We start from the raw sequence: 24686 nt of genomic DNA on the forward strand, positions 1-24686 counted from the left end.
CTGTCATGAAGAGTACTTTCTTGTGGAAACAAAATAAAGGCATAAACTCCATAGTTTATGGAGGTCCTTCATAGGTATAGCCAGTTGTGTTTTGCAAAGGTATTTTATAATAACGATGAATGTTGTTCCCCTTTTCTCCGTTTACCTAGTTGGTTCATGAAATCCCTGTCTTGGCTATCTGTGATATATTTTGTTTTTATGTAGACCCAGGAGACTGGGCATTGTAGGAGAAAATTCCTGTGCTTTGGCACCTGAAGACGTGGGTAAGAATCCAAGCGCTCCATAGTGTGCTAGCTGTGTGTGAACTCTGGCTTTGGTGTCTTCATTTATAAACTGGACATTGGGTGCCCTACCCCCTACAGTGGCTGTTAGGATTCGGTGAGCTCAGGTCCCTAGCACAGTGTATGACATAGAAGGATCATCTTTTAGTTTCCTACTTTCTATACATTTTCTAGTCTTAATAATTTTCAGTGAAAGATACAAATGCAGGTAGAGGGAATAAATTGAGTTCCCTGTAAATGATGTTTAACTTTTTTCTCACTAGAATGCTATATTTTTTCAAGTAATTTTTGTTTGAAATCATCATTTAGGCAGATGTTGAAGAAAATTGATGTTGCAGAATAACTTAGAATTAATATTCAAAAAATATCTTCTTGAAAGAGTTAAGTATAAAAAATGCATCTTAACAGACTGCTTTCTCAAAATTCTCATTGGTATATTATATTACTGTGCTAGAATTTACTTCTTGTTCTGTACCATAAAAATAATACATTTTAATTTCATATTGCTTCTTATTTGCTTATACTTAGTAATACCCATATTCGTTTCATTAGAAACATTAGTTTCTGATATTCAGTAACTCAGTGAAATGTGATAATCAGATTTGGTTGTACTGTAGTGAGTTCTTGACAGAAACCATACCTTGTTAATTAAATTATTCATGTGTACACTTAATAACTTTGGCCCTGTATCTAGTCTGTCGCTGGATTAGTGCTGACTTTCGCTGTGGCTTTTCCTTTCTTTCTATTTCTATTGGCACCGTACCACTTACAACACACATAGGTCGCTGTAACAAGGCTAAGTAATCTCTCTTGCTTTAGTCTTCCTTTTTTTTCCTAATTCATCTGGCACATCTTTGTCATAATATCCTACGTATCACACATCATAAATTCTCTACATTTTAAATTGATATTCGACTCAAGGCCCTGAAGAACTTAGACTCAGTTACCCTGTAACCCTGTTTTCTGTTACCCGTAACTCAAACCTCCCCATCCAGTCTAGCTGTGGCTGCCTAATGTATTGTAAACGTGCTTTGATTTAAAATATGCCATGTAATCCTCTCATCAACTTTTTGAGTAAGTTATTATTTTTATCCCCATTTTGTAAACAAGGAAACTGAAGCACAGAGAAGTTGAATAACTGGTCCAGAATCCTTCAGCTTGTCTGGGGAGTAAAGCTTGAACCCAGTGAGTTTCCCTATGGATGTGTGCTCTTCAGCACAGACTTTCTTAGGGACTAAAGCCCCACTCAGGTGTCATCCTGAATAAGAATCTATGGGGTGACTCAGTTCTTCACTGAGTGACTCATGACACCTGTTGACATGGGGGAGACTGCCTCTCCCAGGAGGTGACATTTGGGCCAACAGGTAGGAAGCACAGGGTGGCAGGGCTTGCGGGGGGAGCATTCCAGGGGAATTGTGTGTGCAAAGGACCGCAGCTTAGTCTCATTCATAGGCAAGTGTGAATGTTTATCTAGTGTGCTCCGTCCTTATGTCTTTTGATACCTGAAGCCAAATATGTCAATCTATTTTTCAAGGTTTACACCTCATGTGATTCTTATACAGCTGGCATTTATTTAATCACAGCAACTCTGTGAGGTAGATCTTAATAGCCACATTTTACTGCTGAGAAAAGTTGAGACTGATAATGCTTAGTAATGTAAAGAGGTCACACGATTAATAAGTGGCAGGAAAAAAGTGGTAGAGCTGGGGTACACCTCAGTTTTTTGTAAATCCCATGCCCTTTCCCCACGCTGTAGATCAGTCACTCTGTATAAACACGGATAATAATTTATACTACTGTCTTAGATGACTCAATCTCCCTAAGCAGGATATAAGCTAGTAGGGTGCAGGGACCCTTTTTAATACTTTATTGTCATAAATACGAAGCACAGCTTTACAAATAGTCAGTAATGAAAGGTCGATTGCGTGTGTTAGTTAGTTTTAGAGGCATTTTGCATATAGTAAAACAAAACTTTAATAGTTAAAAAATGAGTTGTTTGCAGAGTGCATGTGTCATTTTCATAAAAATAATAAAACTATTAAAAATACCAGTCAATGGTTCTGAAATGCATGGAACATAAAAACTAAATTGAAGACCTAAGGCCAACCTTATCTGTTCTGCAAGACAGCAAAACTTGGTGGAAGAGAAGAATTTCAGTTTTGCAGACTACCTTTATCATTTGCGTTCTTTGACTAACATCGTAGATAAAGAATCGTGGGTACTTCTGTCAGAACCATACATGGTCCCCGAGTTACGTATCACCCACTTTTGTTGTTAGAATTCCATTGAATAGTCATTAGATTTTGAACGTGTTATTTTGCACATACTATCAAACACTATCAATGACTTTTGCAAATACTTATCAATGACTGCTGTATAGTTTTATTTTTAGTTATTTTTGGTATTGGTTGGACCTTTATTATCTTGTTTTCCTTATTGTCCTGATCTTTCTGAACCAGTGTTCCCCTTAATTTCTGAGGTCTCCTTGATTGTGAGTGACTGAAATGCACATTGAATTCCATCAAGTGAAATTGGAAGGTTTATTGAAATAATGGTAGCGGTGGGGTTCTCACAAAATCATCCAGCCACAAGGAGGGCAGGAGTGCAGCTGGGCACCTGGCGCCTGGACTTGGAACACTGGTAGGGATCTCCCCAACTCTTGTCTCTGATTCTCTCCCCTGCTGTAGGCTGCTTTCTCCACATGATGGGAGTATAACCACCACAGCTCCACACTGTACAGCAGTAGCCACCAGAAAGAGTCCCACCTGGCATTCCTTCTGGTTCAAGCCCCCCAAAGATCCCAGGAAAGGGTTCTAATTAATTAGCCCAACCATCCTGGATTGACCTGGAAGTTGTCTCGTTTTCCTCTCAGGGGTCTGCTAGGACACAGGGCTTGGAAACCCTGACCTCCCCAGGGAGTAATTTTATCTGCCCTATTTTGGGTTATTAGGATCCTGTCCGCTACCTGATTCCTAGGTTAGACTGGCTACCCTGAAGAAGCCCTCTGTGTGTGTGGAAGGCAGCTTCTCCCATGGCTCGTGAACTTCCTTTCCAGCCCAAGGGGACATCTGCAGTGTACTCAGTACCTTTGTGAATCAGAGACAGTTGATGAGCCCTGAGCTCTGGGTGTGAGGGACGCTCCTGTCACTTGTTTCACCACCTGCCTGTATGACTGCAGGTGACCCATTTGGATTTGTCTTTTTCTGTTGAGAAACATTACCGTTTCATGATAGAATAATGCTTTACACGCAGAGTGACAGTAAATAACAATACCAGACAAATGTCGCTTCTCTTTAAAAGAACGGCACTATTATCAAAAATATCAATTCATGTGGGTACTAATGGAAAGCGCCTCGAAGAAGAAATAATAGTTTACATTTATACAAGTTTTTCTAAGAGATAAAATGGGAGGCTAAAGGTCACTGTAATTTTCCTTTCACAAACTTTTTTTTTTTTTTTTTAATTTTATTTATTTACTTTTGGCTGTGTTGGGTCTTCGTTTCTGTGCGAGGGCTTTCTCTAGTTGTGGCAAGCGGGGGCCACTCTTCATCGCGGTGCGCGGGCCTCTCACTATCGCGGCCTCTCTTGTTGCGGAGCACAGGCTCCAGACGCGCAGGCTCAGTAGTTCTGGCTCACGGGCCTAGTTGCTCCGCGGCATGTGGGATCTTCCCGGACCGGGGCACGAACCCGTGTCCCCTGCATCGCCAAGCAGATTCTCAACCACTGCGCCACCAGGGAAGCCCCACAAACTTTTTTGATGTTATTTTCTTCTGAACATTAAGAGCAGCCAACCACCTGGCTCCTTCATATTTTAGTTATTGAATTTTTAAATCAGATTGGATTTTGTTTTCTAGACTTGCAAGGGTTTGTAATTTGTGAGAGAACTGCTTTTTTGTGCAAAAAAAATGTTTGTTTTTGGAATATTTATACTCTGATAACTGTAGAAGAGGTGGCTTTGTATCTGGTTGGTTGTGCGGTCCCTTCAGTTAAATTAAAAAGCATTTACCATTAACTCACTATTTGCAAGACACTGTTCAGCGAGATTGCTAAAGATGTGTAGGATTTAGCTTGTGCCCAAGCCTTTGGAAGAGCTGACCTTGTACCCATGACTCCCCTACCAGACAGCTGTAGGATGGCACAGCAGAGCTGGGTTATGGTGCCACCACTCTGATTCCATCGTACACACTCTACAGGGAGCTTGTGCGCAAAGGAACAGATGGACAGTCCACTCAGTGAGTTTGTGCCCTCGGTGGGTGAGGCGGAAATGGGGGTCTCCCCTTCTTGCTGGCTTGCTCAGTTCCTGTATGCCTTTCAGAGTAAGAGCACCTCTGGGGCTCAAAGGAATCCATTTTCCAGACAACATGGCTTCTTAACGTAAGCCAGCAACAATTTCTGCTGCTCAACAGAAGAAGAAGCCATCTGTTTTAATGCTGGAGAGAAAACGCATTGTTGTGGACTTAGAACTATATGGCCATCTTCAGCAATGGCTTCCTATGGCATTTTCAAGAATAACATTGACTGTTGGAGATTTTGCCTCATATATTGTTTAGAATTTAGCCCCCCACATGATTCCACTGAAATGAAGATACAAATAAGGTGCATTCTGTGTTCCTACCTAGAAGGGAACCTTTAATTCTAACTTCCGTGCTTGGGGAAAGTGTCAGGGAGGATGTGGCATTTGTGCAGAGCTTTGAGGAGAGAGTAGGATTTTGATAGGTGGGAATGGGGAGTGGAAGGGATGCATTTCCAGTGGGGAAACCACGTGAAATAATAATGTGTTGAGATAATAGTGAATAGTCTAATAAGGTTAGAGATATATGGGCTTTATTATAGTAGGAGGAAAGTCTTGAAAAATAGGTTAGAGTCAGATCATGGTGGGGGAGGGGGTCCTTGAAAGACTTGGTAAGAATTTGGGCTTTATTCTGTATGTTGTGGGAAGCATTAAAAATTTCGGTCAGAGATATCATGCCCAAGAATGGTCAAGATGGATTCCTGATGTTTCAAAATAAGTCCATATTGTCCTCCCCACCCCTTTCACCTCAGTTATTACCCAGGAACAAACTGAGAAGAGGTGATCTCTTCCTGGGGATAGCCACATGGAACGATCAGACTGCCTCACTCAGGTGTGTGAAGTAGGAGTGGAAGGAGGTGGGGTTAGACTGGCAGTTCGCTGTGCTGTTATTGACATATGTATTATATATGTTACAAACCCAACAGTTTGGTGTTATAATTATTGCTTTATGCAATCCTGTCTTTTAAAGTAAAAATTAAGAGAAAAAAGAGCAAATGTGTGTATTTATACAGTCTTTTATATTTACTCAAATGTTTATCTTTTCTGGTGCCCTTCATTTCTTCCTGCTGATTTGAGTTAACCTCTGGTGTCATTTCCTTTCAGCCTAAAGGGCATCCTTTAGTATTTCTTGTAGGGCACATCTGCTAGCAACACATTTTATTAGTCTTTGTTTATCTGAGAATGAATTCATTTCATTTCATTTTTTTCTTTTTTTTTTTTTTTGCGGTATGCGGGCCTCTCGCTGCTGTGGCCTCCCCCGTTGCGGAGCACAGGCTCCGGACGCGCAGGCTCAGCGGCCATGGCTCACGGGCCCAGCCGCTCCGCGGCATGTGGGATCCTCCCGGACCAGGGCACGAACCCACATCCCCTGCATCGGCAGGCGGCCTCTCAACCGCTGCGCCACCAGGGAAGCCCTCACCTTCATTTTTAAAGGATAGTTTTGCTAGATACAGAATTCTTGTGAGAATCTTTTTCTTTCAGCAATTTGAATATGTCATCAGTGCCTTCTGATCTCCATTGTTTCTGATAGGGTAACCATTAATTATTTTATTTTTCCCTTATATATGATAAATCTTTTTTTAGCTGTTTTGAAGATTTTGTTTTTGACTTTTAACAGTTTAACTAAAATGTGCCTAGGTATGAATTCCTTTGTGTTTATTCTAGGCTGTGGTTCATTGAGCATCTTGGGTCTGTAAGTTAACAGTTTTCATAAAGTTTGACAGTTTTCTTTGGTTTTTTTTTTTTGTGGTACTCGGGCTTCTCACTGCTGTGGCCTCTCCCGTTGCGGAGCACAGACTCCGGACGCGCAGGCTCAGAGGCCATGGCTCACGGGCCCAGCCGCTCCGCGGCATGTGGGATCCTCCCAGACCGGGGCACGAACCCGCGTCCCCTGCATCGGCTTGCGGACTCTCAACCACTGCGCCACCAGAGAAGCTCCTGAGAGTTTTTTGACCATTATTTTTTCCTGTTTTTCCTACGTCTTTCTCTCTTTTTGTGGAACTGCCATTATGTGCAGGTTAGTATGCTTGATGTTATCTTACAGGTCTCTGAGGCTTTCTTCATTTTTATTCATTCTTTTTAATCTGTTCTTTAGATTGAATTATTTCTGTTGATCTTTCTTCACGTTTCTTGATTCTTTTTTCTGCCAGTGCAAGCATGGTGAACCCATCTAGTGTGTTTTTCCATCTCAGTTATTGTGCTTTTCTATTTCAGAATTTCATTTGTTTCTTTATCATAATTTCTACCACTTTATTGAGATTCTCTTTGTTGAGTTATTGTCATCATACTTTAATTTTTAAACATGGCTTCCTTTAGTTCCAAAGCATTATGGTTTGCTTTGAGGTCTTTGTCTGAGAAGGCCAACAGCTGGGCCCACTAAGAGACAATATCTGTTGACTGCCTGAGTATCTGTTTTCCTGAGTATGGAACACACTTTCCTGTTTCTTTGCATGCCTTACAAGTTTGCTGAGAGCTGGCATTTCAGATTATATTTTGTAGCAATTCTAAATTCGGATTTACTCCATCTCGGGCGTGTTTCTGCTGGTTTTTTTTGTTTAGCAGCTTTGCTGGGCTAAATCTATGGACTCTGTCTCCACCATGGTGTGTAGATGCTAATGTCTCTGCTTTTTAAATTTTTTATTTTTTTAAATAAATTTTATTTACTTATTTATTTATTTTTGGCTGCATTGGGTCTTCATTGCTGTGCACCGGTTTTCTCTAGGTGCAGCAAGCGGGGGCTACTTTTCATTGTGGTGCGTGGACTTCTCATTGCAGTGGCTTCTCTTGTTGTGGAGCATGGGCTCTAGGCACGCGGGCTTCAGTAGTTGTGGCTCGCGGGCTCTAGAGCGCAGGCTCAGTAGTTGTGGCGCACGGGCTGAGTTGCTCCATGGCATGTGGGATCTTCCTGGAGCAGGGATCGAACCCATGTCCCCTGCATTGCCAGGCGGGTTCTTAACTGCTGCGCCACCAGGGAAGTCCCTTAAATTTTTTTAATTAAAAACTTTTTAACCCTGGCTCTCCAGGGTTAGCCCCTGTGTCTGCATGGCTTAGCCTCTGACAACCATCAATCTGTTCTCTTTGTCTGTGAGTTGGATTTTTTTGTTTGTTTGTTTAAAGATTATCTATATGTGAGATCATACAGCATTTGTCTTTGTTTGCCTTATTTCACTTAGCATAATGGTCTCTAGTTCCATCCATGTTGTTGCAGATGGCAAGATTTCCTTCTTTTATGCTGAATAGTATTCCACTGTATGTGAATACCACATTTGCTTTATCCATTCGCCCGTGGATGGACATTTAGGTTGCTGCCACGTCTTGGCTATTGTAAATAATCAAGACAGTGATTTTGTTTTCTTCAGATAAATACCCAGAAGTGGAATTGCTGGATTGTATGGTAGTTCTATTTTTAATTTTTTGAGGAACTTCCGTACTGTTTTCCGTAGTGGCTGCACCAATTTAATAATGCACAAGGGTTCCCTTTTGTCCACATTCTCACCATGGCTTGTTATTTCTTGTCTTTTTGATAATTAATAGCCTTTCAGACAGATGTGAAGTGATATCTCATTGTGGTTTTGATTTGCATTTCCCTGGTGCTTAGTGATGTTGAGCATCTTTTCATGTATCTGTTGGCCATTTGTATGCCTTCTTTGGAAAAATGTCTCTTCGGATCCTATGCCCATATTTTAATTGGATTGTTTGGGTTTTTTTCTCTTGAATTGTTTCAGGTAGTTTTAAAGTGTATCGTAACATCTGACTGCCATCTCTGTGTTCTCTGCATGTGCTACAGTCTCATGGACAGGTGGGGATATTTGGATAGCTTGGGCCCTGTCTGGTTTCTCCTGTGTGCCCACACAGCCTTCCAGTGGGCCATGGTTGCTTGGAGAGCTTTTGAAGCTCTTCTGTGGTTGTCTCATTTTAAAAAATTCCTGGTTAGTCTGTTAGTGTGATGTTTGCTGCAGCCAGGACCACAACCTCCAGCTAGGTAGCCTGCTAGCCTTGCTGTTTGTCTGCCACCGTGATCACCATTGCCAACTGTGTTGCTGGGCATGGAGTTTTTTGCACTTTACTCTTAAGTTAGCCTTCTCCAGCGGCAAAGCTGGTAAAACTACACTGCTGACCATCCTGGGGCTGGGGCATATGGGGTAGCAGTCCTAAGCAGCAATGCCATAGACTCCCTGTGAAATAATGGAAAAAATGTATACTAGTCTCTGTCCCCAGTTCCTGGTACAGGGCTCCTAAAACCCTTGTGATTTTCTAAGTCGTAAGAGCGGTAGAAGCATCTTTTGTCCTAATGTTTGGTCTTTGATCCTTGTCCCTAACACAGAGCTCCCAAATCCTTTGAAATTTCCTGGGTGATAGGAATGACTTTGTTCTAATGAGGAGACTTCTGGTGGGCTTGGGGATAGCTTCAGGATGGGGGCTGGTCACCAGGAAGACCGAGCCATGATTAGAAGCTTGGGACTTTCAGCCCTACCTGCCATTCTGTGGGAAAGGGAGAGGGGCTGGAGATTGCATTAATCATCATCAATCATGTGTTGACGCTCAGGCTACGTGAGGAAGCCTCCATAAAAATCCCCGAAGTACAGGGTTCAATGAGCACATCTACATGCTGGGAGGGTGATGCACCCCAACTCCACGGGGAAGCTCCTGCGCTCGGGGCCCTTCCAGCCCTTGTCCTATGTATCTCTTCATCTGACTGTTCATCTGTGCCCTTTATCATATCCTTTATTATATAATAAACTGGTAAACATGTTCCCCTGAGTTTTGTGAGCTGTTCTAGCAAATGATCAAATCCAAGGAGGGGGCCTAAAATATATAGCCACGTTGGACAGAAGTTCTGGATAACCTGGGGACCTACTACTTGTGATTGGCATCTCAAGTGGGGGGCGGGTCTTGTGGAACTAAACCCTTGACTTGTGGGATCTGATGCTAACTCCAGGTAGATAGTGTCAGAACTGAATGGAATTGTGGACATCGGCTATTGAAGAAGGATTGCTCAGTGTGGGAATCAGCTCTCTCTCACATGTGGTGTCAGAAGTGTCATGAACGTGGTTGTAGCTGGGAGTAAAGGAAGGACGCAGGAGTGTTTTTACAGTCCCGCTGTTCTAACTTGAGGTTCAGTAGTTTTTCATGAATAAATGCTTTTCAATTTGTATGGCTTCAGTTGATTTCCAGAGTCCTGAAATGTTTTCGTTTTACTTTTTTTGTGAAAATTGTATTTTGTTTTGTTACTGCTTTTGGGGTGAGGAGTTGCCGTACTCCCCACTCTGCTGTTCTGAGCACCTGAAGATGGTTTTCTAGTGTTCAAGGTGTAGAGGAAGCCATATTATTAGAAGATTAAGGTAGACATCAAGTCAGTATTTTTATTTTATGTGAAAAGTTCTATTAGAAAGAGTTCAGTTTTACAATAATATCCTTAATGTGATTTTTTTTCCTAACTACTTTCTAATAAGTTTTTGTACCTTGATTCTGCCAATTGAAGAAGCTATATGTTTTTAGGAAGTATTAAATTATAAAAGTAATTTTGAAAAAGGATTAGATGCATTTAAAAGAAAAGCTGATTTTTAGCAAGATAACATTTATTATGTTTTTAAGAACCCCTTTTGTGTTTGAGAAATGAATGTTTCAAAGTGTTTTTTTTTAATTCTGCGGTTCGCGGGCCTCTCACTGTTGTGGCCTCTCCCGTTGCGGAGCACAGGCTCCGGACGCGCAGGCTCAGCGGCCATGGCTCATGGGGCCAGCTGCTCCGCGGCACGTGGGATCTTCCCGGACCGGGGCACGAACCCGTGTCCCCTGCATCGGCAGGCGGACTCTCAACCGCTGCGCCACCAGGGAAGCCCTCAGAGAGTTTTACAATCATCTCTTTTTGGAAAAAAAAACCCTTTACTTCTGATTATAAACACAGCACATTGAAAAAGAGGAAAACCTAGGAAGGCACAAATAGGAAAATTAGAATCATCACAATCACACCTTAAAGAAAAAAAACACCATATGAACTCTGGTATCTCCTCTGCAGACTTCATGCATACTATCTATCTGTGGGCTCAGGTCATTTATCTGTCTTGAAACCTGTTTTTTTAAACAAACAAAAAAAACGACCTAATTCAGATTTGGTGAACATCTTCCTATGTTATTAGATATTTTTGTAAAACACAATCTTTAAATGGATGTAGAGTATATCAGTAGTATGTATGGATATCTATCATAATTCATTTGTTTATTGTTGGGAATTTACATTTCTTCTGTTTTCAGCTGTCAGGATGTCTTCAGATTAGATTACTTGCAGAGCGCTTGCTGAATTGAGCACAAACATTTTCAAGGCTTTTAATAACTATTTTCAGACTGACCCCTCCATCTCCACCCCACCCGCTGCTTAGAGTTTCACAGCAGCGTATGAAAAAGTTCACTCTAAGCTGTGCACCCTCTCCAAAATGAAATTTTGGTAAAATCATGTCATTTTGCTAATTTATTAGATTTTAAATGCTTAATTGCTATTTTATTTCTGTATCTCCTATCTTATATTTATATCATTTTTTAAATTAAAAATTCTTTTAAATTCATTATCATTTATTGCCTCACAAATCTTGATTTTTTTTGAAGTTTTCCTTTAAAAAATTAGAAATGGATTTTTTCTTTGCTCAGAGAAGAAAATCCTACTAAGCTGTTTATTAGGATTAATTTCTTTTGACTCTAAATAATGAATAAGCTAGACTGACTTGCTTTTACTTGTATATATATATTATATATTATAAGTGTTTGGATGTTAGTATGCATTGCCCTGTTACGGTTAGATGATATTTTTCTAAAATAGCATCGAAATTCTTATTAGACTTCTGATAATCACATAGAGAGACCTAACTGAAAGATATTCCTGTAATGCTTACATTTAGTTTTATTACTAAATCTGGAAGTTGGGAATTGACTAAACTATTTTCCTGTAACTCTGGCTATATTTAAGTCCAAATATCACATCCAAGAATCATCTTGACAAATGATACTGGTTCTGAAAGTTTATTAATAAATTAGAAGAATCTGTAGTTTTTCTGTTCCTGTAATCCTCTCATAGGCACATGTTAGGCAGTGTTAGTCTCAAAAACAGTAAACAAAATTATTTTCAAGCTTTAAGTAGCTCTGCTTTGTCTGAAGGACAAAATTCTATTTTGATAAATATATCATTCATTATCAGCTAGAACTTGTATTCATATTACTTTAATGTGATTCAAGGTCTCAGACCAGTGCCAAGAGGTGATCACATTATCTGAACAATAGAGCATTTGTACAAACTTTTAGGAAACTGTTTGCTGGCCTTTTAATCAAAGAATTAGAAATCTTTTTTGATTTCTCCTTGGCTATTAATTTCTGAAAACCCACACTATTCATCAAATATAATGCTCATAAGTCTTCTTTAGACCATTTTCAGCAAAGCATAAATATAATTTCTATTACACCACTGTCCTCCAGTACAAACAGATCCACTTGCTGTCTGCTACTTAATAGTTCTGGAGAATATCTTTGAGGAATTGTAGTGACTAGTAGCAAGCACATACAAGGGCTTTGAAGTATTAATGGTTATCAAAATATGTTCTCAGAATTATTCTTAAGGCTCTTTTATTGTATCTATTTGTCTTACTCTTCGTCATTTGTAAGTTTTTATACTTCTACTTAAAGAACATTTGTTTGGAATATATGATCTGGAAAATACCCAGAAATTGGGTCCTTTGATTACACGCACCTGACCTTTCTTGGATCTTCACATTGTTCATTTTCTTAAATCCTTACTGATGGAAGGAATGTCCGTAGCTACAGGGGGACCATTGTTCCATGTGAGAGGGACTGAGGGCACATACGGTGTTTCCTCCATTCTCTGCATCCCGCAGGTCACTCATAGCCTATGAACAGTGGTATTTGTAGAGTATTTGAGCCTATCCTATTCTGGATTCCTCCTCACAGAAACACTTCATGTTGATTGGCATGCTTCTTTTTATAAACCTGTTGAATGCTTTGTCCTCTTAATTGTGCCATACTCCTTATAAACGAGTTAATTATTAAAAGAGGTGATGGGGCTTCCCTGGTGGCGCAGTGGTTGAGAGTCCGCCTGCCGATGCAGAGGACACAGGTTCGTGCCCCGGTCCGGGAAGATCCCACATGCCGCAGAGCGGCTGGGCCCGTGAGCCATGGCCGCTGAGCCTGCGCATCCAGAGCCTGTGCTCCGCAACGGGAGAGGCCACAGCAGTGAGAGGCCCGCGTACCGCAAAAAAAAAAAAAAAAAAAAAAAAAAGAGGTGATGGATATTTTGTAGACTGAATGTATACGGGTTGAACATGTGGTGGAAATAAACTGGATTGGGGATAGATTCAGTGATTGAGTCCACGTACTTCATAACTAAAGTTTTTCATTGCTTTGGAACCCAAGTCTAGAATAAAAATTTACTTGCCATGTGTATATGGGTTGTGACATAGTTAGTCCTTTGTTTTTCCTTGGGAGGCATTTTTGAAGAAAAATTAACACTTAAAAAAAATACAGTTTATATACAATATTATGTTAGTGTCAGGTTTACTACATGATGATTTGATGTTTATATATATTATGAAATGATCACCAGGATAAGTCTAGTAATTATCTGTCCACATACAAAGTTCTTACAGTACTATTGACCATATTCCTTACGCTGTATATTACATCCCTGTGACTTATTTATTATATAACTGGAGGTTTGTACCTCTTAATCCCCTTCACTTATTTCATCCACCCTAATGCCTCCCTTCTGGCAATCCCTTGTTTTGTTCTTTGTCTATTAGTCTGTTTTTGTTTTGGCTTGGTTTGGTTGTTTTGCTTCTTAGATTCTGCATGTAAGTCAAATCATGCAGTATTTGTCTTTATCTGTATGGCTTATGTCACTTAGCATAACACTCTCTAGATCCTTCCATGTTGTCACAAATGGCAAGATTCCATTTTTTTATGGCTGTGTAATATTTCATTGTGTATATATAAATGTATGTATATATATATTTATATATACACCACATCTTCTTTATCCATTTGTCTATCGATGGACATCTAGATCGCTTCCTACATGTTTTTTAAAAAACGGATTAAAGAATGTTTTGGTTTCTGTAGCTTTAATAATAGGAAAATAGCAAGTGATGGGCAAATTCTCATTTGTTTGAAGCTCTCTGTTGCTGCTCATTTATGTATCTTAGTGACACTGATCCAGTAGTGTCCTGAACATGGTGGTTTACTTGTGAGGTATGAATGGTTCTTGATAAATATAACTAAATCACTTTGCTGTACACCTGAAACTAACACAACATTGTAAATCAACTATATTCCAATACAAAATTTTAAAAAAATTTTATAGAGAACCAGAAGATGGTTTTGAGGGGCTGATTCTTAAAGCCCCATTGATAACCTTGGGGAGAGGTAAAACCAACTAGATTAAGCGGAAGCTGTATTTCTTTCATTTCACCAAGACAGGATTATACAGTTAAGTATCTTTGCTAAAATCTTTAAAATTTTTCTGACATGAACATAACTGATTTGGGAATTAAATATTCACTTAACTACTATTTAATGAAGCCTGCTAACATTTCTGCAAGATAGGTTCAGGATGTGTTTATATTGCTCTTTTTGTATTATAGCTGAAATATAGGCAGTAACATAGATTATAATGAGTTTTTAAATTTTTATTTATTTTATTTTTGGCTGCATTGGGTCTTCATTGCTGCGCGTGGGCTTCCTCTAGTTGCAGCGAGTGGGGGCTACTCTTCGTTGCGGTACCCAGGCTTCTCATTGAGGTAGCTTCTCTCGTTGCAGAGCATGGGCTCTAGGCGCGTGGGCTTCAGTAGTGGTGGCTCGCGGGCTCTAGAGCACAGGCTCAGTAGTTGTGGCGCACGGGCTTAGTTGCTCCGCGGCATGTGGGATCTTCCCAGACCAGGGATCGAACCCGTGTCCCCTGCGTTGGCAGTTGGGTTCTTAACCCCTGCGCCACCAGGGAAGCCCCTATAATGACTTTTAATGTTTTGATGCAGGAGATAGTAAAATGTTAAGTTATATATTGAATAACTGAATAGTAAATTAATATTTGAATGGCAGTTTTAAGGAAATGGTAATGATTCTGCTCAGAGTTTATGAGGCTTACTCTGTAGATTGATTGATTGATTGATTGATTGATTGATGGCTGAGTTGGGTCTTTGTTGCTGCACGCGGGCTTCCTCTAGTTGTGGCGAACGGGTGCTACTCTTTGTTCTGGTGCGCGGGCTTCTCATTGCAGTGGCCTCTCTTGTTGCGGAGCACGGGCTCTAGGCGCACAGGCCTCAGTAGTTGTGGCTTGCAGGCTCTAGAGTGCAGGCTCAGTAGTTGTGGCTCACGGGCTCTAGAGCACAGGCTCAGTAGTTGTGGCACACGGGTTTAGTTGCTCTGCGGCATGTGGGATCTTCCCGAACCAGGGCTTGAACCCGTGTCCCCTGCATCGGCAAGTGGGTTCTTAACCACTGCGCCACCCTTACTCTGTAGATTTTAAAGTTAAGTTTTTTTTCACTGTTTGTAAGTAAACTGTGAGGTTGATTTCACTACTCTCTCTCTCCCTCCCCTTCTAAGCCCCTAACAGAGAGAGAAGGAGGGAGAGGAATCCTTGGGTTTAGGGCCATCAGACGGTGTTCTCTCCTCTGGGCACGTGGTAACATCACACTTCCATGTCTCTGTGACATTAGGAAAGATCATGTCACTTGTCCTATGAAATGTGATGTACATTCCTTCTTGGCAGAGGTGACATGCATCACTTCCACGCTGAAGCTTTGGAAGCAGAGGGGAGGAAAAATTCTCCGGTACCCTCTTGGGGTCTCTGGCTGGGCTTAAGAATTAAACTGACAAGATTAAGAGAAGAAAAGCGTACAAATTTTATTGAAGTTTTACATATGCACGGGAGCCTTCACGAGAAAATGAAGGCCCAAAGAAGTGACCAGAGCAGGAGGCTTTTACACCTTTGAGACATAAAAACAGTATATTTGTGAAGAATTGACAAGACAAAGGATTTGGGCTGTGGATAGTTAAATGGTGAAGGAGTAACAAGGTTTGTTTATACAGCGTTCTCTGCCCTGGTGATAAGAATGCCTCCCTTCCTCCTGGTACAGGGAGAAGGTATCTTTCACATGGGAGGTTTATCTGCTACTTTCAGGGAAGAAAGGCAGGGGAGCGGGGTGAAGGTCAGAGTGACCTTCCTGCTTCTGACATTTTCTCAAACTCCTTCAGCTTAAGGTAGTACGCCAGTGTGCCGTGTTTTGGGGTACCATGTTTTGGGGTGCTGTGTCTTGAGCCCCATCAGGAGCCACTGTCTTGGGGACTGGTGACATTCTAAATGGTGGCAGCTCTGGCAGCCTGCATCCCTCTGTAAAGAACACGTGGAACGGAGTGCCCACTGTCCTGAGATGGACGTACAGTGTAGGCAAGATGTAAACTTCTGTTGTTTTCACGACGATCTGGGGATGCTTGTCACTGTAGCATGAGCCAGTCTACCCTGATAGATGCAGTTTCCATAGGTCTAAGGGGCAATGAAGAGATATTAAAATAACTACTCATCTCTTCAGCCATTTTTGTTAACATTTACTGTGTCCCATTCACTCTTCCAAGTGCTAGAAATACAGCAGTGAACAAAACGATCTCCTCTTTACTCAGGAAACTTCTTCCCATTCTTCATTAACTATTGAGGGAGTCTGTTTTTCTGCAAAGCCTTGTTCTCTGAGCAGCAGGTCACCCCTTTCTCTTCTGTGCTCCTACATTGTACACACCTCCATCGTGGCACTAATGTTATTGTGGTTATTCTGTTTCTGTTTTCTTGTTTTCTAGGCTGTGATCGCCTAGAGAACAAATGGTTTATACATGGTACATAGTTCTATATAATATTTATCAACAAGTACCTACTGAATAGCACAGGGAACTATACTCAATATCTTATAATAACTATAATGGAAAAGAATCTAAAAAAAGATACATGTATGTATAATTGAATCACTTTGCTGTATACCTGAAACTAACACAATATTATAAATCAACTATATTTCAATAAAAATTTAAAAAAATAAAGTGATATAAAATACATAGGTGTAACAACTTCCATAGTAGAATACAGAGTGATAATATAGGTACTTTGCATTGTTCTTTTTGCATCACCTCCCACATTTCAAAAACTATTTTTTTGAACGAATAAATCAGATTTCCTGTGGGTCCTTTTGCTTGAATGTGATTTGGGATCTAAATGTGAACTTCTGTATTTTGACATATTGTCCAAATGCCTTTGCTTTGTGAATTACACTCTAAGGTGATCACTGATATGTCACAGCGGATAGGTACCAAGTTACCTGGGCAAAAATGTGAGTGAAGGGGGAGGGGGAACGTCTATGGCTTGTCATTGTGCCTCTTCCCTTTACTTACTTATAACTAGTGTACCTGTATACCAGTGTTGCTCAATCTTATTTTTGTCATTGCATCTACCCCAAGTCTTTTTAGACTTTTTCTCCCTAACTGCCACACCCACCATGAGACTTTAATACAACAGATATACTATATATCTGGTTGAGAATTGTATGTATATCTGTGTTTTACATTGAAAAAAAAGGGTGGTTGTTTTTTTCCCCCCTTCCTCCAGCTAATCTTCTTGTTTGAAAATGCATGCCTTAAACTAGTATTTGTAAAAGGTACATTTTTTTCCCTTTGTAGGAGGACATTTCCACTTCAATAAGCTAAGTTTAACCATATTGAATCAGAACTCTGTTGTCTAATACACCTGTGCTTTTATAATAGCTTTATTTTTATCTGATTATCATTTAAATAAGTATGCTGGAATCTTAGTGTACTGAGAACATTGGGAAAGTAAATTTCATATATTTTGTAGAAGTCCATTTTTCCCTAGGTTTTAGGCCTCTAAACCATGCAGTCTTTCTGTACAGGCCACATTTGCTTTTGATTCCTTCAGCAAATATTTATTGAGGGTATACTGTGTGCAAGGCTCCGTGCCAGGTGCTGAGGCCCAGTGACTCATGGGGCTTGGTCTGCTTCCTTTATTCTTTGTTAGCTTTGTCAGAGCGCACAGGGTTATGTAAACTTGTCCAGGTCACAGTTGTTTTGACTGTACTGATTTTTATACATTCCTGACAAAGTACAGTGGGCACTTGGTGAAAAACCCTGGGAGTTGGTGTAATCCCTTGTGCTGTATAATAAGAGGGCTACTTGGTCTTTGTCCCGGCGCCTGGCACAGAGCTTCCAAAACCCTGGAGATCTGAGTTTCTTTGGTGTGCTAACCAGTGATTCTTGGCTCAGAGGCTCCTGGATAACTTCAGAATGGGGGCTGGTCCCAGAAAGACCAAACTTTGACTGGAAGCTTGGAACTTTCAGCCCAACCTCGGAGAAGGGGAGAGAGAGTGGAGACGGGTTTAATCACCAAAGGCCAGTGATTTAACACTTGGTGCCCATGTAATAAAACCTCCATAGAAACCTCTAAAGGACAGCGTGCAGAGAGCTTGCAGATTGGGGAGCACATCAAAGAGCTGGGAGAGTGGCACCCCCAGAAAGGGCATTGACCCCCTCCCACTATATATCTTGCTCTGTGCATCTCATCCATTTGCCTGTACTTGAGTTGTATCCTTTATAATAAACTGGTAAGAGTAAGGAAAGCACTTCCTGAGTTCTGTGAGTCATTCTAGTGAATTATCAAACCTGAGGAGGGTGTCGTGGGAACCCCCAGTTTGCAGCTGGTCGGTCAGAAGCATGGGTAGCTTGGGAATTGTGATCGGTGTCTGAAGTGGGGGCACTCTTGTGGGACTGAGCCCTTTAACGTATGGGATCTGATGTTCACTGCGGGTAGATAGTGTCAGAATTGAATTGTTGGACATTCGGTTGGTGTCAGAGAGTTGGAGAAATGGTGTTGGAAAGGACAACATGTATTTGGCACCAGAAGGAAAAAAAAACCCTTGTCCCTTGTCTGTCACACTGTGTGTGTGTGTGTGTGTGTGTGTGTGTGTGCGTGCGTGCGCACGCACACACGCAGTGCATAAAGAGATTGAGGGCCAAGCCCCAGAAGATGCAGACCCAGTATAGTTGTCATTTCCCTGTTCTGTCCTGCAAACCCTGACAGTTGTGTGGCTACACCGGTGCACATTACACTCTCTGCAGTGTGGGAAACTACTTAAATTCTTGGAGCATTCTAGATGACTAATGTATTATCGAAATACATATATGCACAACATGACAGGAGAAACTCAGCGTCGGGTTCACATAAAGAAAAAGACTCTGCTCTTCATTACTGTGTAATTGCCAAACAAAGCATAGAATATATAGCTTCAGCTCAATTTCAGATTGCCCAGGAGGGAGGGGGTACAATTCAGAAAAAAATTCGAGGCAGCTCAGGTTATCTGGAGGCTTTGGTTTGAGGGTTTATCCAGACATAGTCTTTCATCCATTCATTCCTTGTATAGATATTTACTGAACTCCTAATCTCTGTGCTTGGCCCCTTGGTGAACAAGACAAAAGGTCCTCATTTTCACTCAGCCTCTCTGTCCCCACTTTTTTGGACAAATGGTGTAGGATATTTTAACAAAAAAGAACAACTTTTTATTCATTCATTCATTCATTTATTCTACGTGTGTTTGTTTGAGAGTGTATAATACAGGTAGACTATTAGGAGATATTTAAAAGAGACATTGTGTTTGCCTTCAAGGACTGTCAAGCTTGTTTGTTCATCAATCAGTCATTCATTCAAAAAAATGCATTGAGCCAGGCACTGTGCCAGGTCAGTGCCAGGGAAATATAGAAATGAACAAAGCACACAGTCAGTCCCTGAAGGGCTGCAGTTCCAGCCTGAAGGGGCAACAGGTGGTAATGTCTTTGGTAGAGTGAAGTGTGGTAGGTGATGGTAATGAGCTGTGCCCACACTCTAGGGACAGTGCAAAGGGAGCACCGCAGTGGGGTATCCTGAGTTAGCCCTGTGTAGGCGAGAGGTCAACACGTGACTCTTAATGTGACTTTTTAGTTGGGGCTGGAGAGAAGGGATGGCTTGGAGAGGAGGAGGAGACTGTGTCAGTGAAGATAAGGAGGTGTGAGCCACCAAGGCCGTGCACAAAACTGCAGGTGCTGTATTTTGATTTGGGTGTAGGAGGTGGCAGTAGGTGAATTTTAATATAGTGAAACAATTGCACATCAGTGCCAAGAACTAAACCTTGTAATATTGGCACAATAAATGGTTCAATGAAATGGATCGCCCAGAAATAAACAAACAAACATGTGATCAGGTAGGTATCACAAATCCGAAGGGTTGTTAAGTAATAAGTAATACTGGGGCAATTGATAAGTTATTTAGAAAGAAAATAGATTCTTACTAGTGATGGTTTTTAGTCAGCATTTAGGGGCTTGAAACTTAGGAATTAGAGGATTAAGATTTCATTCTGTGAATTAAAACTTAAGATCCACACCAATGGGTCAAGGCTGTGTATAACAGGTTACCTTAAAGAACATAGTATCTTATTGACGCCATCACCTCACTGAACATATAGATCCTATGGCAGTGGTGGACTTCACGGACCCCACCCTCACCAGGGCCTCTAATTTGGTTTAGCGTTCTGCTCTTGCCCTCTTAAAAATCTTAACTTTTGAACATGGGCGTATATTTTCATTTTGTACTGAGCCCTGCAAATTATGTATCAGTCCGTCAAACATGGAAACAGAAAGTTACGGAGCCAAGCTTTAGAGGTAGGGGCTCTCCTGCTTTTAGGAAAGTTGCAGCAACACAGTTCAAGAGTCTGGGCCACACGAGCAGGACCATGTGTACTGTGTATGGATGCCTTGGGCTGTCCCAGACTGATGCATTAAATAGTCAGTTTATTTGACAAACTCTCTCTTCCTCCCATCTCCTTCTCACCAAGGAACCTTTTAATTGTGATTCGGCTTCTCCTGTGGTCTTCCTGCAGGGAGAGAGCTGGCTGGTCACGCTGACTCCATACTGATTCGGGAAGTTAGTTACTAAGCTGCCATTCTGGTGATATGCGTCAGTGAGGTTCTTTAATGGGAGCCTGTCCTGGGAAGAAGGTCCCCTTCTGTTAGGTTTCTGAGGCGGAACGCTGATGTCCAGGCCTTGAGCTGGTGAATTCACCAAAGCCGTCACGCACAGAACAGTGGTTAAGGACAAGGCCTTTGCGTAAAAAGGAATGAGGTTCTAACACCTGCTACAACATGGATGAACCTGGAAGCCATCATGCGAAATGAAATAAGCCAGCCGCAAAGGACAAATATTATATGATTCCACTTACGTGAGGTACCTAGAATAGGCAAATTCATAAGAGTCTGAAAGAAGATTAGAGGTTACCAGGGGCGGGGGACAGGAGAAACGGGGAGTTGTTGCCTTATGGTTTCAGAGTTTTTGCTTAGGGTAATGAAAAAGGTTTGGATATAAATAGTGGTGGTGGTTATACAACATTGTGCGTGTACTTAATGCCACTGAATTGTATACTTAAAAATGGCAAATTTTGTGTTATATATATTCTACCACAGTTTTTAAAAGTTAATAATGTAGTATACCAAAAAGCATTGAATGCGTGCTTTTCATGGGTGAATTGTATGGCATATGAATTATATCTCAATAAAGCAGCTTTCTAAAACATTAAAAAAAAAGAAAAGAACAAGGCCTTTGGAGTCAGCCAGACAGCCCTAGGGTCAAGTCCTGTGGTGCTACAAGATGATGTACGATGTTGTGTGATGTTGGCCAAGATACGTAACTGTGCCCTGTTCTTTCATCTGGCAGGTGGTGATATGACACCTATCTTAGGGTTGTTGCGAGATTGAAGGGGAAAATATACACCAGGTCAGGGTTTCTCAGCTTCAGCACTATTGACATTTTGGACCAGGTCATTCTTTCTTGGAGAGAGGGGGAGAGGGAGCTGTACTGTGCAGGGCGGGGTGTCTAGCAGCATCCCTAGCCTCCCCCAGCAGCTTTCTCTTAACTCCCCACAACTGTGACAACCAAAATGTCTCCAGACATTGCCTAAATGACACGCTGGGGGGCAGAATAGGCCCTGGTTAAGAAGCACTCACTGGCTTAGGTGTATAGAGCAATGCCTGGAGAAAAGAAAGCTACCGCAGGTTTTGTAATAGTAATGACAGTCGTTGAGCTAAAGATGACAATACTCCTGAGACCATCCTGAGGCCCCTGGAAAGACATTTGTCAGCCTTTCACCTGTCCTCTGCTCTTTAAATTTCTACATCCATGCCAGAATCAAGTCCACATGGATTAAAGGGTAAATGTAAAAAGGTCTACCTTTACAAACTGAAAGAAGAGAAGTTACAGATCTGTAGATTTGCAAATAAAGAAGATTTACAAATACCAAACTCAAAAGCAGTGGTACTTTTGTGATGTTTAACATTGGGTTTAAATCATATGGGGGAATTTTCTTCCCTGATGTCATTACATTAAAAACAAACAGTATGCATAATTGGTTAAAAAAAAAAAAACAAAGACAAAAAAACACTTGGTAATTATAGTTAAAAAGCAAACTGGAGGGAATTCCCTGGTGGTCCCGTGGTTAGGACTCCGCTCTTTCACTGCCATGGCCCTGGATCAATCCTTGGTCGGGGACCTAAGATCTTGAAAGGCACATGGCATGGCCAAAAAAAAGAAAAAAAGCAAACTGGATAAAATGATTATAAGAAATATGACAAAGTGGTATTGAGAAACTGGCATAAGTCAAAAAGAAAACCAAATACAAAAATAAATGCCTCAGACATAGGGACAAAAGAGGAAATACAGTCAGCTTACAATCATTTGAACATTGTTCAAATTCAGTAATACTTAAAAATTTAGATCTTTTTCTCATTTAAATTGGCAGAGATTTTGAGCATTAATATCTAAGTCTGCGGTACCATTTAGAGGAGTCTCCTTACACATTTCTTATAGGACACTGGATGGGTATAATCCCATTGGGAAGAAACACGGGGATAAATATGCCTTAAAAGTTGTCATACCTTTTAGCCCCCAAAATAACATTTGGGAATAATTCCACAGCATAATCTGAAATGTAGACAAATATTTATGCATGAAGATGTTTATTGCAAGGTTGTTTTAACAGAAGCCAGCTTCATGTCTAGCATTAGGGGTGTGGTAAATTATAGCTTATGGTAAATAATTACCAATCCTTAAAACAATATTAACAAAATGTTTCTAATGGCGTACAGAATTCTTAAGTGTTAAATGAAAAAGCAGGTTTTAAAATTGTGGATGCGGTATGAACTCAGCTCAGAATAAAGACTGGAAAGGAATATGCAAAATATTAATAGTATTTGTTCCTGGAAGATTGAGTTATGGATAATTTATGAAAGTTACTCATAACTGCTTGATTAAATTGATCATTTCAAAGCAGACTTAGACTTTGTGTGTGCGTGTGTGTGTGTGTGTGTTCTTTCAGGTAATTTTTTGATCTTATGCATTTCTGTAGCTTGGAAATGAAGGTGAAAGAGGTTAGCTATGTTTCTCTGAATAAGAGAAAGGAAGCAGTTATCAGTGTCTTAAAGTGCAGCTTTATATTTTAGTAAATTCCTTATAAATTGCAGTAGCAAACTGGCTTTGGGGGGTAGACTGCTTGCCCTGGATGAGGTGAATGAATGGTTTTTTTACACCACAGCACTCTTTTTGTTCACTAATTTTTAAAGATATATTTATTGTAGCATGTTTCTTGGTGAAGGAATCTTTAAAATGTCCATTTTTATTTTTATAGTATGTGCAGAAGCTTATAATCCTGATGAAGAAGAAGATGATGCTGAGTCCAGGGTATGTAATTTACTGAATGCGTTAATTTTAAATTATACTCCCGTATTGGATAAAGAAAATAATAATAGAAAAGATGTTAACAGGCATATAGGTTAACAGGAGGCATAATGGAATTATTTTGACTGTTTCTTTTCCTAGTCTTATCTCTGATAGTTTACTTCTTCTTCATGTTCTGTATAATTACTTCGATCCAAAGCGTCTCTCTCTTTGGATAAGAGGAAAGATGAACATAAAAACTCACTGAAGTTGTGGTTTTATTTCTCTTGCAAAAATATAGTCTGTGATGAAAAATGTTTTTAGCTATCTTTCCCAAAGTGATAATGTTATTTTTCTTAGACAAGTAAGTATTTATAGGAAAGAAAAACGCTGGGAAAAGCCTTCTACTCCTACTGTTTTATCACAACAGAAGCTTACTCTGAAACAACAACAAAAAATCACAGTAAAATTACATCTAAAATGTCAGTACAGCAGTTATTGTGTTTTAAAATCTATGAGTCTGATAGTTTGCTCAGAAGCTGATTTCTTGGAGGTCTTAATGTTTTTGCAAGACTTTGTCCGGTTTGGTTTGAAACAGTTTTTAAGCTGTGTCCTTTAGCTCCATTCTCCTATTATGTATTTAGTAGAAAGTAAACTCAATAGGAGATTACTGAGCCTGGAAATGGAAAGTAATCATGTACTTTTTTTTTTTTTTGAGTACATACTTTGCAAAAGTTTCTTTTCTTCTATTTGGCCTTAAATAAAAATAAAAATCTGTTTCTGTAGCTCTGAAAAATACTAAAGTAAGATTGAGTTTTAATATAGAAAAGCAGATACTGGATCCGTAAGTCATTACATCATTAAGCTCCCTGAAATATAAATAAAATCCAGTGGTAGAAAGATCAGGAGCTTTAAATGACACAGAAGATTTTGGAGAAAATCCCATTTCACTCCTGTCCCCATGGGGATTCGCAGCACCAGACTTGCAGTGTTCATTTCTCAGTACCATAACTTACATATTTTGATCAGGTCCATAAATTCCAGTCTGAAAATTATGTTGCCTTAGGATCAAGTTATCGTCTCTAATGTGTAATGTTGCTGTTACCCCTCCATGTCGTCTGAAAAACCGTCCCGTCTCCTACACTTTATTTATGTATCTTGCAGAAACACTAGTGGGTGACTTTGAAGACAACGTTCTTTGTGTATAAATGTATATGATAAAACTTGGTAATTGAGATGTTTGATGAGCTGGTTTAGCTTAGTAAAAATCTAAATTGAAAAGAACATTTAAAAATACAGTTTGAAAACAATATATAGTATCTCATAGACTCGAAAA

The 24686-nt window shown here is 40.4% G+C and overlaps 1 protein-coding gene across 1 annotated transcript in view; it reads left to right on the forward strand.

Moving 5' to 3' along the window:
• The window catches only part of PRKAR2B (protein kinase cAMP-dependent type II regulatory subunit beta), a gene marked incomplete at its 5' end in the record, with an annotated part of 112896 nt that overhangs the window by 47371 nt on the left and 40839 nt on the right, over window positions 1-24686 (forward strand). The window contains one exon of the mRNA XM_079711345.1: window positions 23322-23374. Within this exon, the coding sequence (XP_079567471.1) occupies window positions 23322-23374 (53 nt within the window). The remainder of the gene's footprint in view (window positions 1-23321; window positions 23375-24686) is intronic.

The sequence above is a fragment of the Hyperoodon ampullatus genome (genome assembly GCF_949752795.1).
Source record: "Hyperoodon ampullatus genome assembly, chromosome: 9".
NCBI lineage: Eukaryota > Metazoa > Chordata > Mammalia > Artiodactyla > Ziphiidae > Hyperoodon > Hyperoodon ampullatus.